The sequence below is a fragment of the Hydractinia symbiolongicarpus genome, chromosome 8 (assembly GCF_029227915.1).
Source record: "Hydractinia symbiolongicarpus strain clone_291-10 chromosome 8, HSymV2.1, whole genome shotgun sequence".
Lineage (NCBI taxonomy): Eukaryota > Metazoa > Cnidaria > Hydrozoa > Anthoathecata > Hydractiniidae > Hydractinia > Hydractinia symbiolongicarpus.
Window position 1 is genome coordinate 13,283,101 of NC_079882.1, and position 18,463 is coordinate 13,301,563.

The 18,463-nt window shown below is 36.4% G+C and overlaps 1 protein-coding gene across 2 annotated transcripts in view; it reads left to right on the top strand.

Annotated features, from left to right (window-relative positions):
- LOC130654382 (bridge-like lipid transfer protein family member 1) overlaps positions 1-18,463 on the top strand; it is a 112,657-nt gene that overhangs the window by 17,431 nt on the left and 76,763 nt on the right. Inside the window, exons 4-5 of one of the 2 annotated variants that reach the window (XM_057456946.1) lie at positions 14,340-14,428; positions 14,990-15,059. In XM_057456946.1, the coding sequence (XP_057312929.1) occupies positions 14,340-14,428; positions 14,990-15,059 (159 nt within the window). Of the gene's footprint in view, positions 1-14,339; positions 14,429-14,989; positions 15,060-18,463 lie in introns of those variants that run through there. The other variant, XM_057456947.1, reaches the window with a different exon arrangement.

An 18,463-nucleotide genomic window follows, 5' to 3' on the forward strand; every position in this document is an offset into this window, starting at 1 on the left:
ACTTTTAGGATATTTTTTCCCACTTTTCACTCGTTGTAGGACATTTGAAGTACCCTTCTCTCAATAAAATTGTCCAAAGAGCTTCGCACGTTTCTGCAACTAAGTGAGTAATTGATGTTGGACTTACGCAATAACTACATGCAATAGATGCTTGAGAATCACCAGTCTCTAGGTAGCATAATGTTAAACTGTTTTGTGTGCGGATGGTACACAAGAAAGCAGACACTACTACGCGAACACAGGGGGGGGGGCGGTAGAATAAAATACGGTACATCGGTAGGTCTAGTAAAGTATGATGATGACGTTTCATAGCTTAAATACGAACAGAAAATTACAAAGATACAAAAAGATAAACACAACATAAGTAAATACAAATATAGCCTGTGTTGATAGACAAAATATTACAGATACAAAATAAACTATTGCGTCGTTTACTACGCTTGCATCCTTTTTGCTGCTTGAAAAAACTCTTTATGTTAAGATTTCAACCAAGAACTACAATATTTTCGATTCTCACTTTTACCACACGCTTGTCCTATTTGTACGGAGATTAGAAGCAATGTAAAAAGTGCGCGAGAAAACTATAAAAACCCAATTAAAATTTATGTGATTCCAGTTTCTTCATCATCGCTTTACAATATTGTTTGCCCGAAATCATCGAATTTTAAAACGTCGTTGTTGTTTCTTCACGAAGTATGTACACCTATGAAGAACGCAATTCACCGTCGTATGCAAAGCATAGTCCGGGTGACATTTTCATTTAGCACTGCGTTCCAGTAACGCAAGTGATCGTATGGGACGAATGTAATTTCCATCAGCAGTTTTAACTTTTGCAACCTTGCTGATGCCATCTTTGCTAGGAACCCAGCGGCCAATGATTTTTTGGTCTGTAACTATCACAAGATCTCCTTCCTTTGGTCGTAGTTTGTATTCCATTTAGCACGTGTTGTCAAAGAATGCAGGTATTCCTTTCTCCATCTATTCCAAAACATATTTGAAGCAGCCTAAATGGCTCTCCATCTTTTTCGATCGTCAAGGTCTGTAAATACAGAATCTACGTGTGTATTTTGTGACGCTCTTCCAATGAGAAAATGATTTTGCGTTAGTGCTTGGTAGTCATCTGTGTTAAAGAGGTATATAGGATATTAACTGTTGATGTTTATATCTTTGCTTTCCCTTTTGGTATAGAATACACCTCCACGATGTTCTATTGTCTGGAGTACTGTAAGAACAAAGAGAATCACAATATTAAACATTAACATTGGTGCTGTCTTCTACAACTCAACTTTGTATTTCTATTTAACATTTAGGTTTGCTTGCTTTTAAAAGGCAAACGTCTTTAATACATAAACAAGTCTAGCTGACGATGCACCATACTTTGTCATGCAATCAGCTATCTGTTCAGCACCAGATACCCATTGTACATTATTTTCTCCGAGTTGAATCATTTCACGCAATCTTGCAATATCAACACGTAATCTCAGATCTTGGATGATCTTTGCGCTTTCAAGATGCTCTCGTAGCGATTGGTTATCAGTTTTACATGCAACAGATGGAGCAACATTAAGATGAAATATCTCCTTTACCATTGATGCAACAAAATATCCAGCATCCGCTGACTCACGTAACGCCATCGTCTCAGAAGATAGTGGACTCTTTGTAACACGATCAAGCTTCTTTAAGCGCCATGTGACAGGTGAAACATATCCATTACCACACAAGAAAACTATGTAAGCACCTTGTGAGGCACCACTAGGTAGACTCGCATGAGTCGCATCACCATATACTGCAAGATTCTCTGGATGACCAAGATTAGGAAATGTCAATCGTAATTTTGTAACATTCAATTTCTTAACCACCTTATTTGCCTCAATCAGATGACTGCCTTTCGGATTCTTTCCATAGTTACTCACATAACACGAATCAAAGGCACAATCTGCTCTGGTCTGAGAAGTAACCCATATAAGCTGGCCACAAAGAGATCTTAAGGATTTCTTTTCTTCAATAGTAAGATCATTATCTTTCTGCGAAGCTCGCTGTTGAGACACTTCTATTGGTGTGAGATTCTGAACGTAATTGATTTGGTCTACAAAAATCTCTGAAGATGTTTGAACAATGTTAAGTCCAATATATTTGAAAGCATAACACTCCTGTTTACTAACTTTGAATATTGTCAAAATACCATCAATAATAGAAGACCTTCAATTGCTGGTGCCACAATATATAAAATCATCGACATGGGTCAGCACAATGCCACACAGACATTCGTCATCATCATACCACAGAAACATTGCACTATCAAAACAACTTTTCTTCCCACCGAAATCTTTCAAAACTTCTTTAACTCTATTATACCACTCCAGTGGCGCATCATTGAAACCATAGATACAGCGCATAAGTTTCCAAACTTTACCTTCTAATGATTCCAACTTCCAAGACATTGATGTCGAAGACACAAACACCATTCTTAAAGCTTGGCGACTACAAGTTGGTGAATCAGTTCTACATTCTACAACCTCCTCAAAGCCTCGCGCTACTAACCTAGCTTTTAACAACGTAACTCTGTTTCTCTCCTTCTCTGTAACTACCCACTTGCATGACACCGTTGCTTGACCAACATCATTAACTTATTGAAACACATTATGATCACACAGATTAGAGAACTCCTTCTCCTTTGCATCAATCACAGCCTGTTTACACTAATCTGTTTTTGAAAAAATCAACACAGTTTCCTCTGAAGCCAATTTTTTCCACCAAGACACCTGATTCCAATTAATACTACTTGGTTCATCCTTTCCGGCCCTCAAAATATTAACCCAATCTCTAGAACCACCTGTTCTTTTTGGTTGCCTTGATAAAACTCTTGCCTGACCACCATGACCATCTTTCAACATATAACGAATGTTAGTTTCTGGCTTAGGTTTACTGTGATTGGAGTATTTACTTTGAGACACGTCGCTCTCCCTCGCAAATCTAGTAGTTTTATCACTTTCTTTTGTAACAGTGCCATCTAGCTTCTCAGCATCACCTTCACCAAGTACCTCACTAGCACCACTTGCTACCACTTCTTCAACTTCATCATCCACATCACTTATTGTCTCACCACAATTATCAGCATCTTCGCCTTCAATATTATTATCAACTACTTTCTCTGCTTCGTCATCAACCTCAGACTAGATTCCTTCTCATCTTTCTCTACCATTTCCGCATCACTTTCATCTTCATCCTCCACTTCAGCAACAACATTACCGCAATTCATTCTTCGTTGCGTCTTTACTTCATTGGAAGATGTGGGTGACTGTACAGTTGAGGGAGGCATCGCTTTCATTAGTTGGGAAGGATGGCATCTGTAAAAGGAACTACCATGACATATTAACACAAAGTTGCCTTCTTTACCAAGAACTGTTCCAGGACCTTTCCAATTCTTTGCATTCTTGCGCCTGTAGAAAACTTTGTCGCCATTTGTGTAATGCTCCTCTGAAAAATTGCGCACATTGTGTCTTAGAGTACGGCGAATGGTGTTACTTGATTCTGCCTTAATAAAATTTTCACGAGCTGAATGAAGAGCATTAAGATTTCGTCTCACAATTTCACTGGAAGTAGTTAATTTTAAAACAAGAGGGGAGTCAGATATTACCAAAGGTAAATTCACGTTGGTGCCGAAAACAAGCTGGTTTGGAGAAAATCCTCCTTGATTTTGAAGCGCATTCTTTGCCGAAACTGTCCATGCCGAAGCAGTATCCATATTGCATTTAACATCTTCTTTGGTTTTTATCATCATTTCATAGAGCGCTACAATGCCGTTACTGAAACTCCTCCATAACTGCATTACAAAATTCCCCTCCACAATCGTTATGAAACTTTCTAGGTGCTCCAAAATAAGCTATCCATAATTGAAAAATCTTGCATACCACAACTTCTTTCTTCTTTGTATTAATCAAACATGCAGCTGTGTATCGAGTACTCGCATCAACAAGATAAAGGAACCACAACTCTCCATTTTCCAGCTCTTTCAAATCCTTACAGACAAAATCGTTAAGTTTATCAGACACTGGCAGTCCAACAACAGGCCTAGAGTAAGGTTTTTTGTAAAGTTCACAGAACTTACAAGAAGAACAACAATCATCAATCAAACGAAAAAATTCTTTGTCACTGCATCCACTTTTCTTCAACAAGCCAACCAATTTTTCTTTTGACGCATGACATAATTGATGATGAAGTTTTATTGCCTTCTTCTTTTTTTCTTCTCTGGGTAAGGTCAACACGTTTTCTGTATGAAAAACAACTTTACAGTTTTCATGAGCTAACTCTGTCAATGACAAAAAGTAATGTCCTGATGAGCTACACTGAAGATCAAGCTTTTCACCATCAAACATTGCACAATCGTTTTCAAAATCAATTTTTATACACAAGGACTTCATCACAGGTTTACTTATAAGCAATGTAATCTCATTACTCACAACATCAACTTTCAAAATATTTCGCTTTTTACCATCAAAATTTACTGGAATCTTCACAAATTTGAAGCTACGACTCCCCACATCATCACCAAAATGAAACAGCGACTCACTTGAAACAGTACTTTGATGAACCTTTTGTTGATCTTTTTCACTCAACATGTTAACAAACTCATCAATCCACATCGATCCAGCTACACTCTTTGTGCACGCACTGTCAGGGATACCTTTTCCCAGCATTTCTAACACCATACTTCCACTACCTTTCCCAGTCACCAGTGTAATATGAACAGTCATATTACTTTCTTCCACCACTTTCTCACGATGATGGCAATTTCCAACAAAATCTTTTGTCGACTCACAATGATGACACCATAAAACATTCTCACGATGAGGACAATTTCCAACAAAATGTTTTGTCGACTCACAATGATGACACCGTAAGGCATTGCCTTCAGAATCAACTGGGTTACCAGATGTATTTGCTGTGCTCTTTTTTTTTGACTTCCAAAAACTGCTTCCACTGGAAAAATTTCTCCCGCCTCGTTTTCCATTACCATACTAGTCCTTGCCATAAATATAGTAAGCTTCTTCTTGCTTCACAGGAACCACCTCAGAGCTGTCTTTAAATGAGTCACCAAATACTTTCTGTAGTTTGTCTTTCATATCCATGTAACTTGGCAGTAGCTCTCGTCAGTTTCTCTAAATCAGTAGATAAATTTGCAGCTTGCATTAAGAAAAACGCCTGCACACCCGGCGGTAATTCTAGATTGTACCTCTTCACTTTTCTGTATCGTTTTTCATATTGCACAATGAAGGTCGAAAAATTCTCTCCACTACTCCTCCTATACTCTACAAACTCTTTGAATGCATGATATGCACGAGTTGTCTCTTCACTTTGAAACACTTCATAAAGTTTTTGTAGAATCACTTGGACACCATCATCTCCTTTCCAGTCATTAACTGATATGGCACGACCTGCTTCCCTAGCTTTGCCTTTCAATGACAGATAAACAGCAGGTATACCAAACTTCAACATCATTCTTCCATGATGCATAATCGTCAACTTCTTCAGGTTCGAAGACCGGAGGTGATTTTATGCCACTTATTGTACACGTTTGAAGCAAAAGAGTCAATATAAATACCTCAGTATTCCAACTACACCTGGGCAGTGTATAACTTTGCCAGCTCTGCTACCATTGTTAAAGAGATAGGATATTACCTGTTGGTGTTTATATCTTTGCTTCCCCTTTTGGTATAGAATACACCTCCACGATGTTCTATTGTCTAGAGTACTATAAGAAAGAGAATCACAATATTAAACATTAACAATCTGTGTCACTGCTGATAGAAGTCAATGGTCGGCTATTGATGGTTGCTTCTACTTCAGTCAAGAATGTACGTAACTCTTCTTTGGTAAAAACGCAATCACGAACTATCGCTTTTAATAGTCGTTTAGTGATTTTTACCATAGATTCCATTGCTCCATTTATCCATGGTGAAAATGGTGGATTGAATTACCATTCGATACTATTCTTTGTTAACTCTTTTCGAAGTTTTGTCTCATTCAAATTCCTTATCAGCTCCCTTAGTTCACGATCTGCGCCGACGAAATTGGTTCCATTGTTGCTTGTGATTGTTTTGGGGTTTCCTCTTCTTGAAAAAAAACGTTGAAGTGCAAGAATGAAACTATCTGTCGATAAATCTCCAGCGAGCTCAATGTGAACGGCACGTGACGTCATGCAGGTAAACAATGCTCCATACCTTTTCATGGTTCCAGATGAAGCTCTTGTCCTCTTACTTCTCTTGACCAAATTGCACCAAAGTAATCTACTCCTGATCGATTAAATGGTGGTTCACCTACAGCAAGACGATCGATTGGTAGATCTCCATAAGTTATGACATTGGTTTTACTTTCTTTGATTTGCAGTATGTACATGCATTTATCAAATTCTTCACAAAGGATTTTCCAGTCGGAATCCAAATATTTTGTCTTGATAGTGCTAGTGTGGCGTTTTGTCCAACATGGAAGTTTGTATGATGAATGTGTTGAATTATGAGTTGTGCAATGTGGTGTTTCGGCTCAAATGGTATATTGATTAAACCAATTCTTCCTCCAACACGAATCAAATTGTTTTGCATCATTGGTCTCAAAGCTACAAGTGGTGATCTTTTTAGTGGTTCGTTGTATGATTGTAGGTTTTTGAATTCTGATGGGTAGGATTCTTGTTGTGAGATGCTATACAAATGTAACTTTGTTGCTTCAATTTCATCAAAGGTCAGGTAATCAAATTTTTCACGTTCAGACCCTCCCATCTTTAATAGTTTTTGCCAATCAGAAAAACTTTCCCATTTGATAAAAGATGTTTTCTCTGGTATTGCATTACTGGTGGTAATATCTGCGTCTTCTTCACTTTGAATGACATTTTGGTTTTGGTCTGGCCAATTGCATTCTTCTTCAATTAAGAACGATGGACCGGTTAACCATCTGGATTTCTCTATCGATGATAGTGGTACATATCTTGTAGCATTGTCTGCTGGGTTCAGAGTTCCTGGTACAAAACGCCATGAATTGACGTCAGTCGTAGTACATCATCATCATCATCATTCTCGGCTTAACGTCCGTTTTCCATGCTAGCATGGGTTGGACGGGGTATATTAATGACCCTCTTCCAATCTGATCTAGACTGTGTTAGATCTAAACTCAACTTCCTCTCTATCAAGTCTGTCCTTATAACCTCCTGCCAAGTCTTTCTCGGTCTGCCTCTGGGCTTTGCCCCAGGAACTATCAAGTCTCTACACTTTCTTACCCAATTATCCTCCTCCATTCTTTCCAAGTGCCCCAGCCAATTCAATCTTCTTATCTGGATAACATCTTTAATTCTGCGAAGACTTAGCCTGCTTCTTAGCTCATCCGAACTCTTTCTGTCTCTCAGACTGGCATTACACATCCACCTAACCATTCTCATATCATTCCTTTCTAAACGGTCAAGATCTTCCTGCTTCACTGCCCATGTCTCACTACCGTACAACATAACACTTCTTACACAGGCCTCATACAACCTACCTTTTACCTCAATTGACAGGACTCTGCTAGTCAATAAAGGAAGTAACTCTCTAAACTTTTTCCAAGCAGAACCTATCCTGCAAGTAACACTTCTTCCAACACCCCCTTCACTGCCCAACATATCACCTAAGTAACAGAAGTTCTTAATTATCTCTAACGAGCCACTGTTGTACATCATTAAAGCTGGAAATACTTCATTCTCTATAATCTCACCTTTGCAACGCTTGCATACAAACTGTATGTCAGCTCTTAACCTTCCACTAATACTACTGCACTTCTTATGTACCCAATGCTTGCAAGTCTGACAAAAAATTGAGTTACTACCAACCCCTTTCCTGCAAACTCCACAAGGCCACTTTCCAACTACAAGGTCACACTTGGCTGCAATGCTACTTATCATGACTTTAGACTTTGCTGTGTTTACCTTCAGCCCTTTCTCTTCTAGTCCTTTCTTCCACTTCTCAAACTTTTCAACTAATTCTTCCATCGACTCTGCTATGAGAACCAAATCATCTGCATACAATAACTCCCATGGACAACCTGTTCTGAACTCCATCGACAGCGCTTCTAAGACTAGAATAAACAACAAAGGACTAAGTACAGAACCCTGATGTACACCAACATTTACACTAAATTCATCACTAAGTGAATCCTTAATCCTGACACGACTTCTAGCATTGCTGTACATAGACTGAACCATCGTAACTAGCCACTCATCCACACCTAATTTTCTCATAGCCCACCAAATAACTTTACGTGGCACTCTATCAAAAGCTTTCTCTAAATCTACAAAGGCAAAATAGAGATTCTTTCTCTTTCCTAAATACTTTTCCTGAAGCTGTCTGAGTAAAAATATTGCATCTGTAGTGCCACGCCCTGGAACAAAACCAAATTGCATCTTATCTATATCAATTCTTTCTCTAAGTAACTTGTCAATCACTCTTTCAATAACTTTCATTACTTGATCAACCAACTTCAAACCTCTATAGTTACCCCTTTCTAATGCATCACCCTTGCCCTTGAAACAGTTCACTATTACACTCGACTGCCACTCACTCGGAATAGCACCATCCTTTATAATCTGGTTAGCAAGACTTGTAATAAGCTCAACTCCAATATATCCAGATGCTTTTACCATCTCTGCAACAATACCTGATACTCCTGCAGCCTTGCCAATCTTCAATTTCCTAATAGCCTCCACTACCCATTCTGTCTTGATCTGCATAGCTGGCCCTTCTACGACATCATCATCAGACAAATTATCCTCGTCCCAATCAAACTCAGTGTTAAGCAACCTCTGATAATGATTCTTCCAAGCTACCCTTTTCTCCTCCTCTGTGCTAGCCAAAACACCTTCATCATTACGTATACACTTCTCACCTACAATATCTTGATTAGTCTTCTTCATTTATGCGATTCATAACGAATACTGGAAATTTTCGGCTTTCATTCGATATATATTTTAAAACTGTTTGTGAATCTCTCCAAAATTTGGTACTGAGGTCCATGGAAAGACTACTCACTATTGATTCTCTCATTCTTGTAGACAGCAGCTTGTAATTCTAATTTTGGTATTGCGAGAGTTCGGATTCAACGGGGCGACTCTGGATTTTCCCATCATGAATGTTACATTGACGGTATGCGTATCTTGAATACGTAGATATGTGACAGCACCATATGCATTGATTGAAGCGTCGGAAAAAATATGTAGTTGAATCAACTGATTATCGGATTGTAGTTTGAGCCATCAAGGAATGTTGATCGATGTTAGTTTCTCCAGTTCACTCGTCCAGCTCAACCACCTTGTTTTTAATTCGGTTGGTATTTGTTCATCCCAGTCTACTTTGGATTTCCACAAAGATGGGATGATAAGTTTTCCTTCTAAAATTAATGGTGTTAAGATGCCAAGTGGGTCAAATATTGAACTTGTTAAACTTAATATACCTCTTAGTTTAGGTGATGGCTTGTTGACAAATTTGAATGTGAAATAGTCAGTATTCGAATTTGTTTAGATCTAGATTGACGTTGATTACGATTTCGGTATTTGGAAAACACCGAATTTCACAAGAATTTGAAAGCCATTTTGTTAAACGAAAGCCACAACTTTTCAATGCTTTTGTCACGGCTTCGTCTACCGTTTTCATGGAGTCCAGATAATCATCCATGAAAAACTTTATCGTGATAGCGTCTACGATTTTGCGATCGTGATCGATACTAGTTTGTCGAAGAGCGTAAATCACGCAACAAGGTGAGTCTACTTTACCAAATAAATGTACTTCCATGGCAAAAAGTCATCAATATTGTTGCCGGTGTTTTCTCTCCAAACAAAACAAAGAATGTCTTGTTCTATCCTTGATACTTTGACCTGATAAAACATTTTTTCAATGTCAGCCATAATTGCGTAAAGATTGGTACGGAATGTGAGTACAGATACTAGGTTGTCCAGCAAGTCTGGGCCGGGCAACAAGATGTCGTTTAATGAAATACCTTTGCTGCTGCGTCAAAGACTACACAAACTTTTCCAGGCTTGTTAGGATGGACAACACCATGATGTGGTATGTAGTTGGTGATATCGGATATTTGGTCTTAAAAAGTCTGAAAGCTTTCTCGCATGTGCAAGAGCGATATATTCCTTGACTTGTAACCTGTAATTTTCTGTTAAATTGGTTGCTTGCTCAATTTTCTTTCGTTAGATTTCAGACGTTTGACTGCTAATTCCCTGTTGTATGGTAATTTTGGTTTCTCATCTTTCCACAATAAACCTACTTCAAAATGACCGTCTTTCATTTCCGAGGTCGATTTAAGTATGTGTAACGCATGTTTTCCGCCTTTCGTTAGTAGGTCTGGGTGGAGTGGAGGCTTTGTTCCATATTATATGACTCGATTCCCCAAAATCTTTCTACTGCTTTAGTGAGATCATATATCAGTTTCTAATCGATTAATATTGGTAAATATGTTTTTATACTTCCCACTAAATAGGATCCAACCAAGTTGCGTTTTAACAGCTACTGGTTCGTTGTGTTTTCCAAGTTGATAATCGTGTTGAATATGAAGTGATGGTGTATCGATTCCAATAAGTACTGTTACTCTGTCGTTGTTGAAGGTTGGTATATCGATGTCTCTTGAATGAACATATTTTTCTTTTAAATTTGTGATGTTTCGTTTTTAAGTAGGAGTGTTAAGATCTGGTACAACCCATGCTTTTTCGATTCTGATTTCTTCTTTCAGATTGGTAGGGTGAACATCAAATGATACCATTTTTGATTTAAATGTCTCTGAATTCGATAGGATCCTTGATACTCTCAACGATTGCTCCTTCTCACCTAATCCGAGTTTCCGTGCTGTTTCTTCGCAAATTAAGGTGCTATCTGACCCACTATCTAAAATAGGGTTGGTTGTTACTGATTTGTTGTTATGAGTTACGGTAACCGGGATAACTTGAAGATAGGTGCGATAGGTACGAGATCGGGTGATTCTTCCCTCAGATTCATTCTTTGTATCTTCATTTTCATTTTGTTATGACGGTCCTAAATGCAGCAGGGTGTGGTGACGTTTTCCACATTTATCTTCTCGACACCTCAGTCCCTTTTCGAAAACAAACTTCCTACGATTTGCCACCTGTTTTGATTCGAATTCTCTGCATTTAAAAACAAAATGATTTCCTGAACAAATCCAACACTTCGTACTGCGTTCACTACCTGCACCTGTTGCAAATGTTCTCCTTTCCATTTTTAATCTTATTCTATTCCTGATCTGCGATTAAATTTGCTATTGGATTGAATTGCTCTAATAACTTCCAACTCAACCATTTCTCAAAATCAATCAAATTAATGCTATTCTCACTCGTAATTTTGTCTTTCGAAAATTTGTAAAACTGATTGCGAAAGTAGTGAGGTAATCTAGCTACAGCCTTTGCTAGATTCTCAGTTGAATTAATAGCAGATTTGTAGCCCATAGAGATTAGCCAAGTATTATTAGAATTAAGAAGCTGCTGATATCGACGGAGAGATATTCTGTCGCGAGGTGGTGTTTGAGGAAGATCGAGAACGTTTTTTAATTTAAAATAAGATACAACAACAGGATTGCCGAAGTCACGTTTCAATGCTTTTAATGTAGATGCGTAAAATATCCCACTTGCACCAATCGATAACACCATCTTCTTTGCCTCACCGTCTAATACACTTATCAACCTCTCCATCCTTGTGTTATCGTCAAAGGAAACCTTCAAGTGTGCTCTGGCCATTTATTAGGTGAACCATCAAACCTAAACAGATCAATAACTGGTAGATTCCTTGATTCATACTCACGGCGAAGTACTCTAGCTGTAGTTATCGCACTTGCATGTTCTATAATGGTTTCTTGTCCTTCAATAAGATCGCCAATAAATTTATTAATCGGTTGATATCGAGAATTATCGATATTTTCCGGATTATTGAAGACATTGTTTTCGACATCTTTTAGTTCTGAACGGTTAGTTTGAGATTTATCCTGATTTAAATGTGGAAGTGCTTTAGTCTGATCTTTATATGGATGTTGATTGACTGACGAAGATGCATCAGACGGTACATCATCGATGTTGAAGAAGTGACGGCTTTTTGTTGAATGGTTTGATGAATACGTAGAATGTGGTTTAGAATAATGTTTGTTGATGTCACTAGGGATAACGAAAGTAGTGTCGTTTTAAGGATGTTGTAGAGATGATAAGTCTATCTGGGATGAAATATTTCTCTCTTCTCTGTCAATTCTGCTATCTAATATTGGAAGGTTTTCGGTGGTTGGTACCTAATAAGACAAGCTTTTCCTCTCTCTAAATATTAATGGCTGTGTAATTTGCGATCTAACGGACATCTTCTGAAGCAACATGTTCTTCTATTATACTCTCTCTTAATCTGGCAATTTCAGCTTTATCTTTCACTACGTTCAACCTTTCTACTATTTCGTCTCTCTCTAGCATTTTCTTTTGTTCCAATATTTTAAGCTCTATCTCTCTCTTCCGTTCTAATAAATTTAATTCCCTTTTAAGCTTTTCCTCCGCAAGTTTCGCCTCTAACTGAGCCTGAGCAGATTCAGTCTTCCTCTCTAGGGGCAAGTTCAAAGATGATGTCGATTGGGACTTACTATGATGGCTTTTTTGACTGTTGTGAGAAGAGTGATAATATAAACTGGAATGTCTGGAAGATCTAGAGTGATCTGGAGGTGGTCAATGCGACGATGAGCGGTGACGTGAGTCCTGACTTATGGCATTATTAATTTCTAAATTATCATCAGCGTTAGAATGTTTAAAATTTCCTCACAAACAGATTTTATTTTGGTCGATTTTTATTTTTTGCTCTATTAAAAGTTGGTTAGCAGCCTCACTCTCCTCCGCGGAGACCAGATTATTATGCTCAAAAGTTATATTTTCAACTATTCCGAGTGTCTCGTTAAGTTTATTTGACATGTTAACTATCTCTGAATCTTTATTTTGCTCTGTTTGAAAGAGTGATAAACGATTAATTATTTTAGTTATAATGCCAATATGACCACTTCGACTAGTCCTTAGAGAATTTACTTTTTCATTTAAAACTCCGGTTGAGTTAACAGTAGCTCTAACTCGTTTATGCATTATGTGTAGTGATTACGTTTAATCAACTGCTAATGTTTCTATCTATCTGCTACTAATGATTTTTCTAACACTAATGATCCATACTGATAAAGTGGTTAAAACAGATTAAATGATAAGATACGAAACATCCAGCCGGGACTGTGATAAATTTGTTAAGTGAAAGTTTACGGTAAAATAATAAATAAAAATGGGTAAATTATCGTGATGCGATGTAGATCGGTTCGACTAATATGAAATGTTTTGTGCGCGGACAGTACACAAGAAAGCAGACGCATGTGAACACAGGGGGCAGTAGAATAAAATACTGTACATCGGTCGGTCAAGTACAATAAGATGATGACGTTTCATAGCTTAAATACGGACAGATAAAATACAAAGATGCAAGAAGATAAACACAACATAAATAAATACAAATATAGCCTGTGTCGATAGACAATATATTACACGTACAAAATAAAACATGAAACACTAACTATTGCGTCGTTTGCTGCGCTTGAATCCTTTTTGCTGCTTAAAGAAACTCTTTATGTTAAGATTTCAACCAAGAACTACGATATTTTCAATTCTCACCCTTACCACACGCTTGTCCTATTCGTACGGAGATTAGAAGCAATATGAAAAGTGCGCGAAAAAACTATAAAAATCCAATGTGACGTAACGGGTCTCCATGTCCGAGACGGATCTTCATCGTTTATGTTCAAAAGATAAACAAAGTCTTTCTAATTGTCTCTCTGCACAATGACCATTTGGTATTAATTGGAGGAATCAGTGATAACAAATGCTCAGACCAGGTTGTGACATGCGAAATTGTTTAAAAAAGTACTCATGGTCAAACAACTTTTTTTCTTGAATGAGCACGATATTCACCTTTAAAAGTACGTTCGGAAAATATTTTACAAACCCTACATCGCTTGCTTTGACTTGCTCTAGATAATCTTCTTTGCAGCAAAATCAGTAAAAGCAAGCGTCTATTTATTGCAGCCATTTTTATTTTCGATTTTGTTTTCTGATTTTGCCGCGTTGTGAAAATGCCGGTAGAAATAATTTCATGAAAATTTTCCCTGTTCACGGAAAATTTACACTTGTTATTAGAGATAAGTTTCTTTACAAGTATGGTGTCTTTTATTGACTTTGCATTTAAAATTTTAAATCAAGTTTAAATTTTTAGGGGAATTCAATCTTTATGTCATAGAATGCTATTTATATTTAGAATTGTTGATGGATTGGCAATTTTCAAATGGTGGTTAAAGTACAAGGTTGAGGAGCTAAATAACCTTAGAAGAATATCAAAAGATCAAGGTAAAAATTGTTTTGGTAATTTGTATTTACCATATTTCTATTATATTTTAGAAACTGTGACGTCAGACAGTCAGATAATTATTATTCGTTGATTTAACGTCATATACAACGATATCCATATGCTACAGCTTTAATTTTTTCTCCCCAAGTTTTGTTTCCAAAATACCTGCGGTTCTTTTTTTTACAACGGGCTGTGTATGTTCCAGGCACTACAAGTCCATCTTTCAATTTTTTGTGACCAGTTGATCCGGTTGACGTCACAGAAGAGGAGAGGTGCATGGAAGACGTAAAACTTCTGTTAGATGAAGATGATGATGAAACAGATAAAGTTAACATCTGATATAAATCTTAAATAAAACTAATTTGAATAATAGATATTGTTTTTGTTTTTAAAATTCTATTATTTATTTAGCCTCCTTCCTTTATTTAGCCCCCCCCCCCTTCTATTAAAACCTCCAGAATTTAATAAGCCCCTGGGGGCTAAAAAGAGGAATTACGGTACTCATACAACCATTAAATATTGTTTTGAAAATGTAACTTTTTCTATTAACCCACATTTAGATCTTTTTGAGGTATCAAAGTGCAGGTGGATATTACAGCTGAATGGATTCGAATTTCATCTCTTTAACAGGTGCACATTAATTTGAAGAAAAGAAAAAATATATTCACTAGATTGTATTAGCTTCAATGTGTGACTGATAAACTGAAAATTTAAAAATCTTTTTTTACATTTTAATGTTGCTAATCTGATTGTTTTTCTCACATGTTATCAACACGTTGTCCCTACATTGTAATCATCAAAATTGCTTTTAATGTTTTCTGCACATGTTTCTTTGTCAAAAAAAGATAAATTTATTGTCATCTCTGAAAATAACTAAACATAGCAACTCAAGAATTTAATGTTAGTAAATGGTTTGTGAGTATCAACTGTTTGCTGTTTAACTTTATTTGATATTTTAACGGCGTTAATACCATGTTATAACGCTGACTGTAAAAAGTATACCAGTGCTTAAGTTCATCTTGCTTACTTCAAACTGATTGGCTCATCATTTAGAAGCGTTATAACGCCAGATTTCACAAAATTTTGAACGTAGAAAACTTTCGAACGTTGCTCAGACAGATTTTTCAAAACTGTGACTTCTAACCGTTATAACGCGTTAAAACGCTTCTTTACAGCGAACGTCGATCATTGAAGCTTTATCCTGTTTTCATGATTTTTAAACAATCTACCGCGATTTTTATGATTTCTACGATCCCGTTTTTATGATTGTTAAGCGATCTATGGCGATCTTTTTCGATTTCTACGATCCTGTTTTCATGATTTTTAAACGATCTACCCCGATCTTTTTCGATTTCTAAGATCCTGTTTTCATGATTTTTGAACGATCTACAGTGATCTTTTGATTTTTACGATCCTGTTTTCATGATTTTTTAACGATCTATGGCGATCTTTTTGCTTTCTACGATCCTGTTTTTATGATTTTTAAACAATTTACGGCGACCTTTTCACTTTTTACGATCCTGTTTTCATCTTACGATATGTCAAACGGGGTTTTGACAAGATCGTTATCGACGAAATGAAACATATGCAGCTACTATGATTTAAAACACTTGTTCTAAAACATAGTAAATGGAACCATGACACGTTGTTGTAAATAAACTTTTTTTATAACAACGTAATATAATCGCACGCTGGATGACACTGACGACAATGTCGTAAGTTGGAAAGAAAATAAATGAATAATAAAATTTCTGATCTAAAGTTTACTTTTTAAACTCGTTGAACGGGAAGTCAAGTTATTGTTTCATGATCGAATTTTGTCTAACGGGTTTCGAAAGTAGGGCAGCGTTATAATGCTGCTAAAAATAAAACACGGGTAGTGTTATTAACGCGTTATAATGCTGGTTGTTTTAACGCCTCTTAACGCTTTAAAAATGAAGATCAAAGTTTTAAATTAACGCTAAAGTGGAAGCGTTATTACGGTGTTATAACATCATTTTAACAGCGTTATAATAATTAAACGGTCGAAAAATGAAAACCATGTCACAATTATGATAAGATTAAATCATGATTGATTTTACTAAGGAAGGTGGTTAGTCTGTTATGACTAATTAAAATTGAATGTTATAAAGTAAAATTATACAAAACCTAAATTAAAAATATATTTTTGCACAGATCCTACATTTACATTGGAGATAAGAATATCCTTTTAAATCTATACAGAACTAGATCAAAAACTCATTTCTTCTGGAAGGAAATGCCATAATTGCTAGGCTACATATCCAAATGTTATACCCCTATTTTGTGACATGTGTTTAAGATCTAACTTAACCACTTGATGACCCTAATTGTACCCAGTGTTATTTCTAACCTGGAACACACATTCCATCTAAGAAGGATTCAATTTCCATTTTGTTTTGTAGACCTCTGTTAGTAACTGTCTACCATTTTTCACATAAATACCTTCCATAGAAGAAAATGATTCTACTTCAGACTGAAAGGTGCCCCTTTCAAGACTCTATCTACCTTTGCAATAGATTTTCTGTTATTGAATCCCCAGACTCAAGGACAGTAATTAAATTCAGACGCTATAATGTCATATATAATACATTTCTGTTTTTATCGTCAACAATCCAGGAAATTCTTTTCAGGACATTACATTTGCAGCTACCTTTAACACAGTGAGTTGATGTGTTCTGCACAAGTTAACTAACTGTCAAATTTAATACCTAGAAGCTTCGCACATTTAATGCAGTTAAAATTTCTCTATTCAAAATTAAATTTGGACTTTATGGCTTCCCAAATATTATAAAATTGCAAGCCATTTTTGGAAAACCATAAAGCTGCTGACCTATAAAGTTGTATTAACATATATTTCACCTCTAATTACAACTAAATGTCAGAGTAGTAAGTATTCATGTCATCTGGAAAAAGATAATCATTTAGACAGTAGTGGTCATAAAATTGACCCTTGTGGTACACCAGAGACCATCTTCTTCCAGAAACTCATTAACACCTACTCTCTGAAAGCACTATTTCAATAAGTTCCAAAAGAGATAAGTGCACTAAAAGAGAACCTATAAGAATGAAGCTTAGCAATAAGCAGTCTATGATTATTGCAGTCAGCAACACGTTTTGGAATATGACCTTTTTCGAAGAAAGTTTATTAGATTTATAGGGGCATGTTCACTACTGCAACCTTTCCTAAAACCAGATAGAATGGGGGACATTTTTCCCTCCATGAACTCACTAATCTGTTAAACTGATATAATAGTGACTAGGTTACTGCTCAACAAAAACATTTGCATGAGCCTTGATAAGATCTGCAGGTATGTCTTCCTCTGGACAGGCCTTGTCACTCTTTAAAGATCTGATACAACCCTTTACGTTTTCTACTGAAGCATGACAAAATTTCATTTTCGTCAATGCCAGCATTTGGAATGATCTTTGCCTTGATATTATTTATGCTTGGGTGTCTTTGAAACTTGAAATAATAGCATCAATCTTGGTACAACAACAATCACTTGCTGTTTCTAGATTATTTTCAGGGGTGTCGTTTATATTGAGTGACTTCGTGATTTTCACGAAATAATCATTCATGATAGAATTTCACTTTTATTTCACAAAACAGCGTCCTTTTCGACTCATAAAGTTATCTTTTGCTCGATTGCTTTCTAAGAGAAATTTGGCTTAATGATTTTCCCAAATGCATTGTTGTCTTGAATTTTCTAGACCTTTAGTTTTTTTTTTCTGGTTTTTGTCATTATTTTTTTTTTTTTGTAATCTTTTCGTAAGAAGTAGTGCATAATTGTTTCTAACGATCTTTTGTTTTAGTGGCATATGTTTTTTAACTGTTTTCTTGAAAGCCGCATCTAGGTTTGCAAAGTTCATTAATTCTAACTCAATTGATTCTTAGAATGCAGATTTATTAAAATTTTTCATAGATTTTTCATAGTTTTGTACTTTATTATGAGGAGTGTGTTATAAGTTTGTGCCAATCAGACCTGTTACTAAACCTTGCCTTGTCTTGTCAG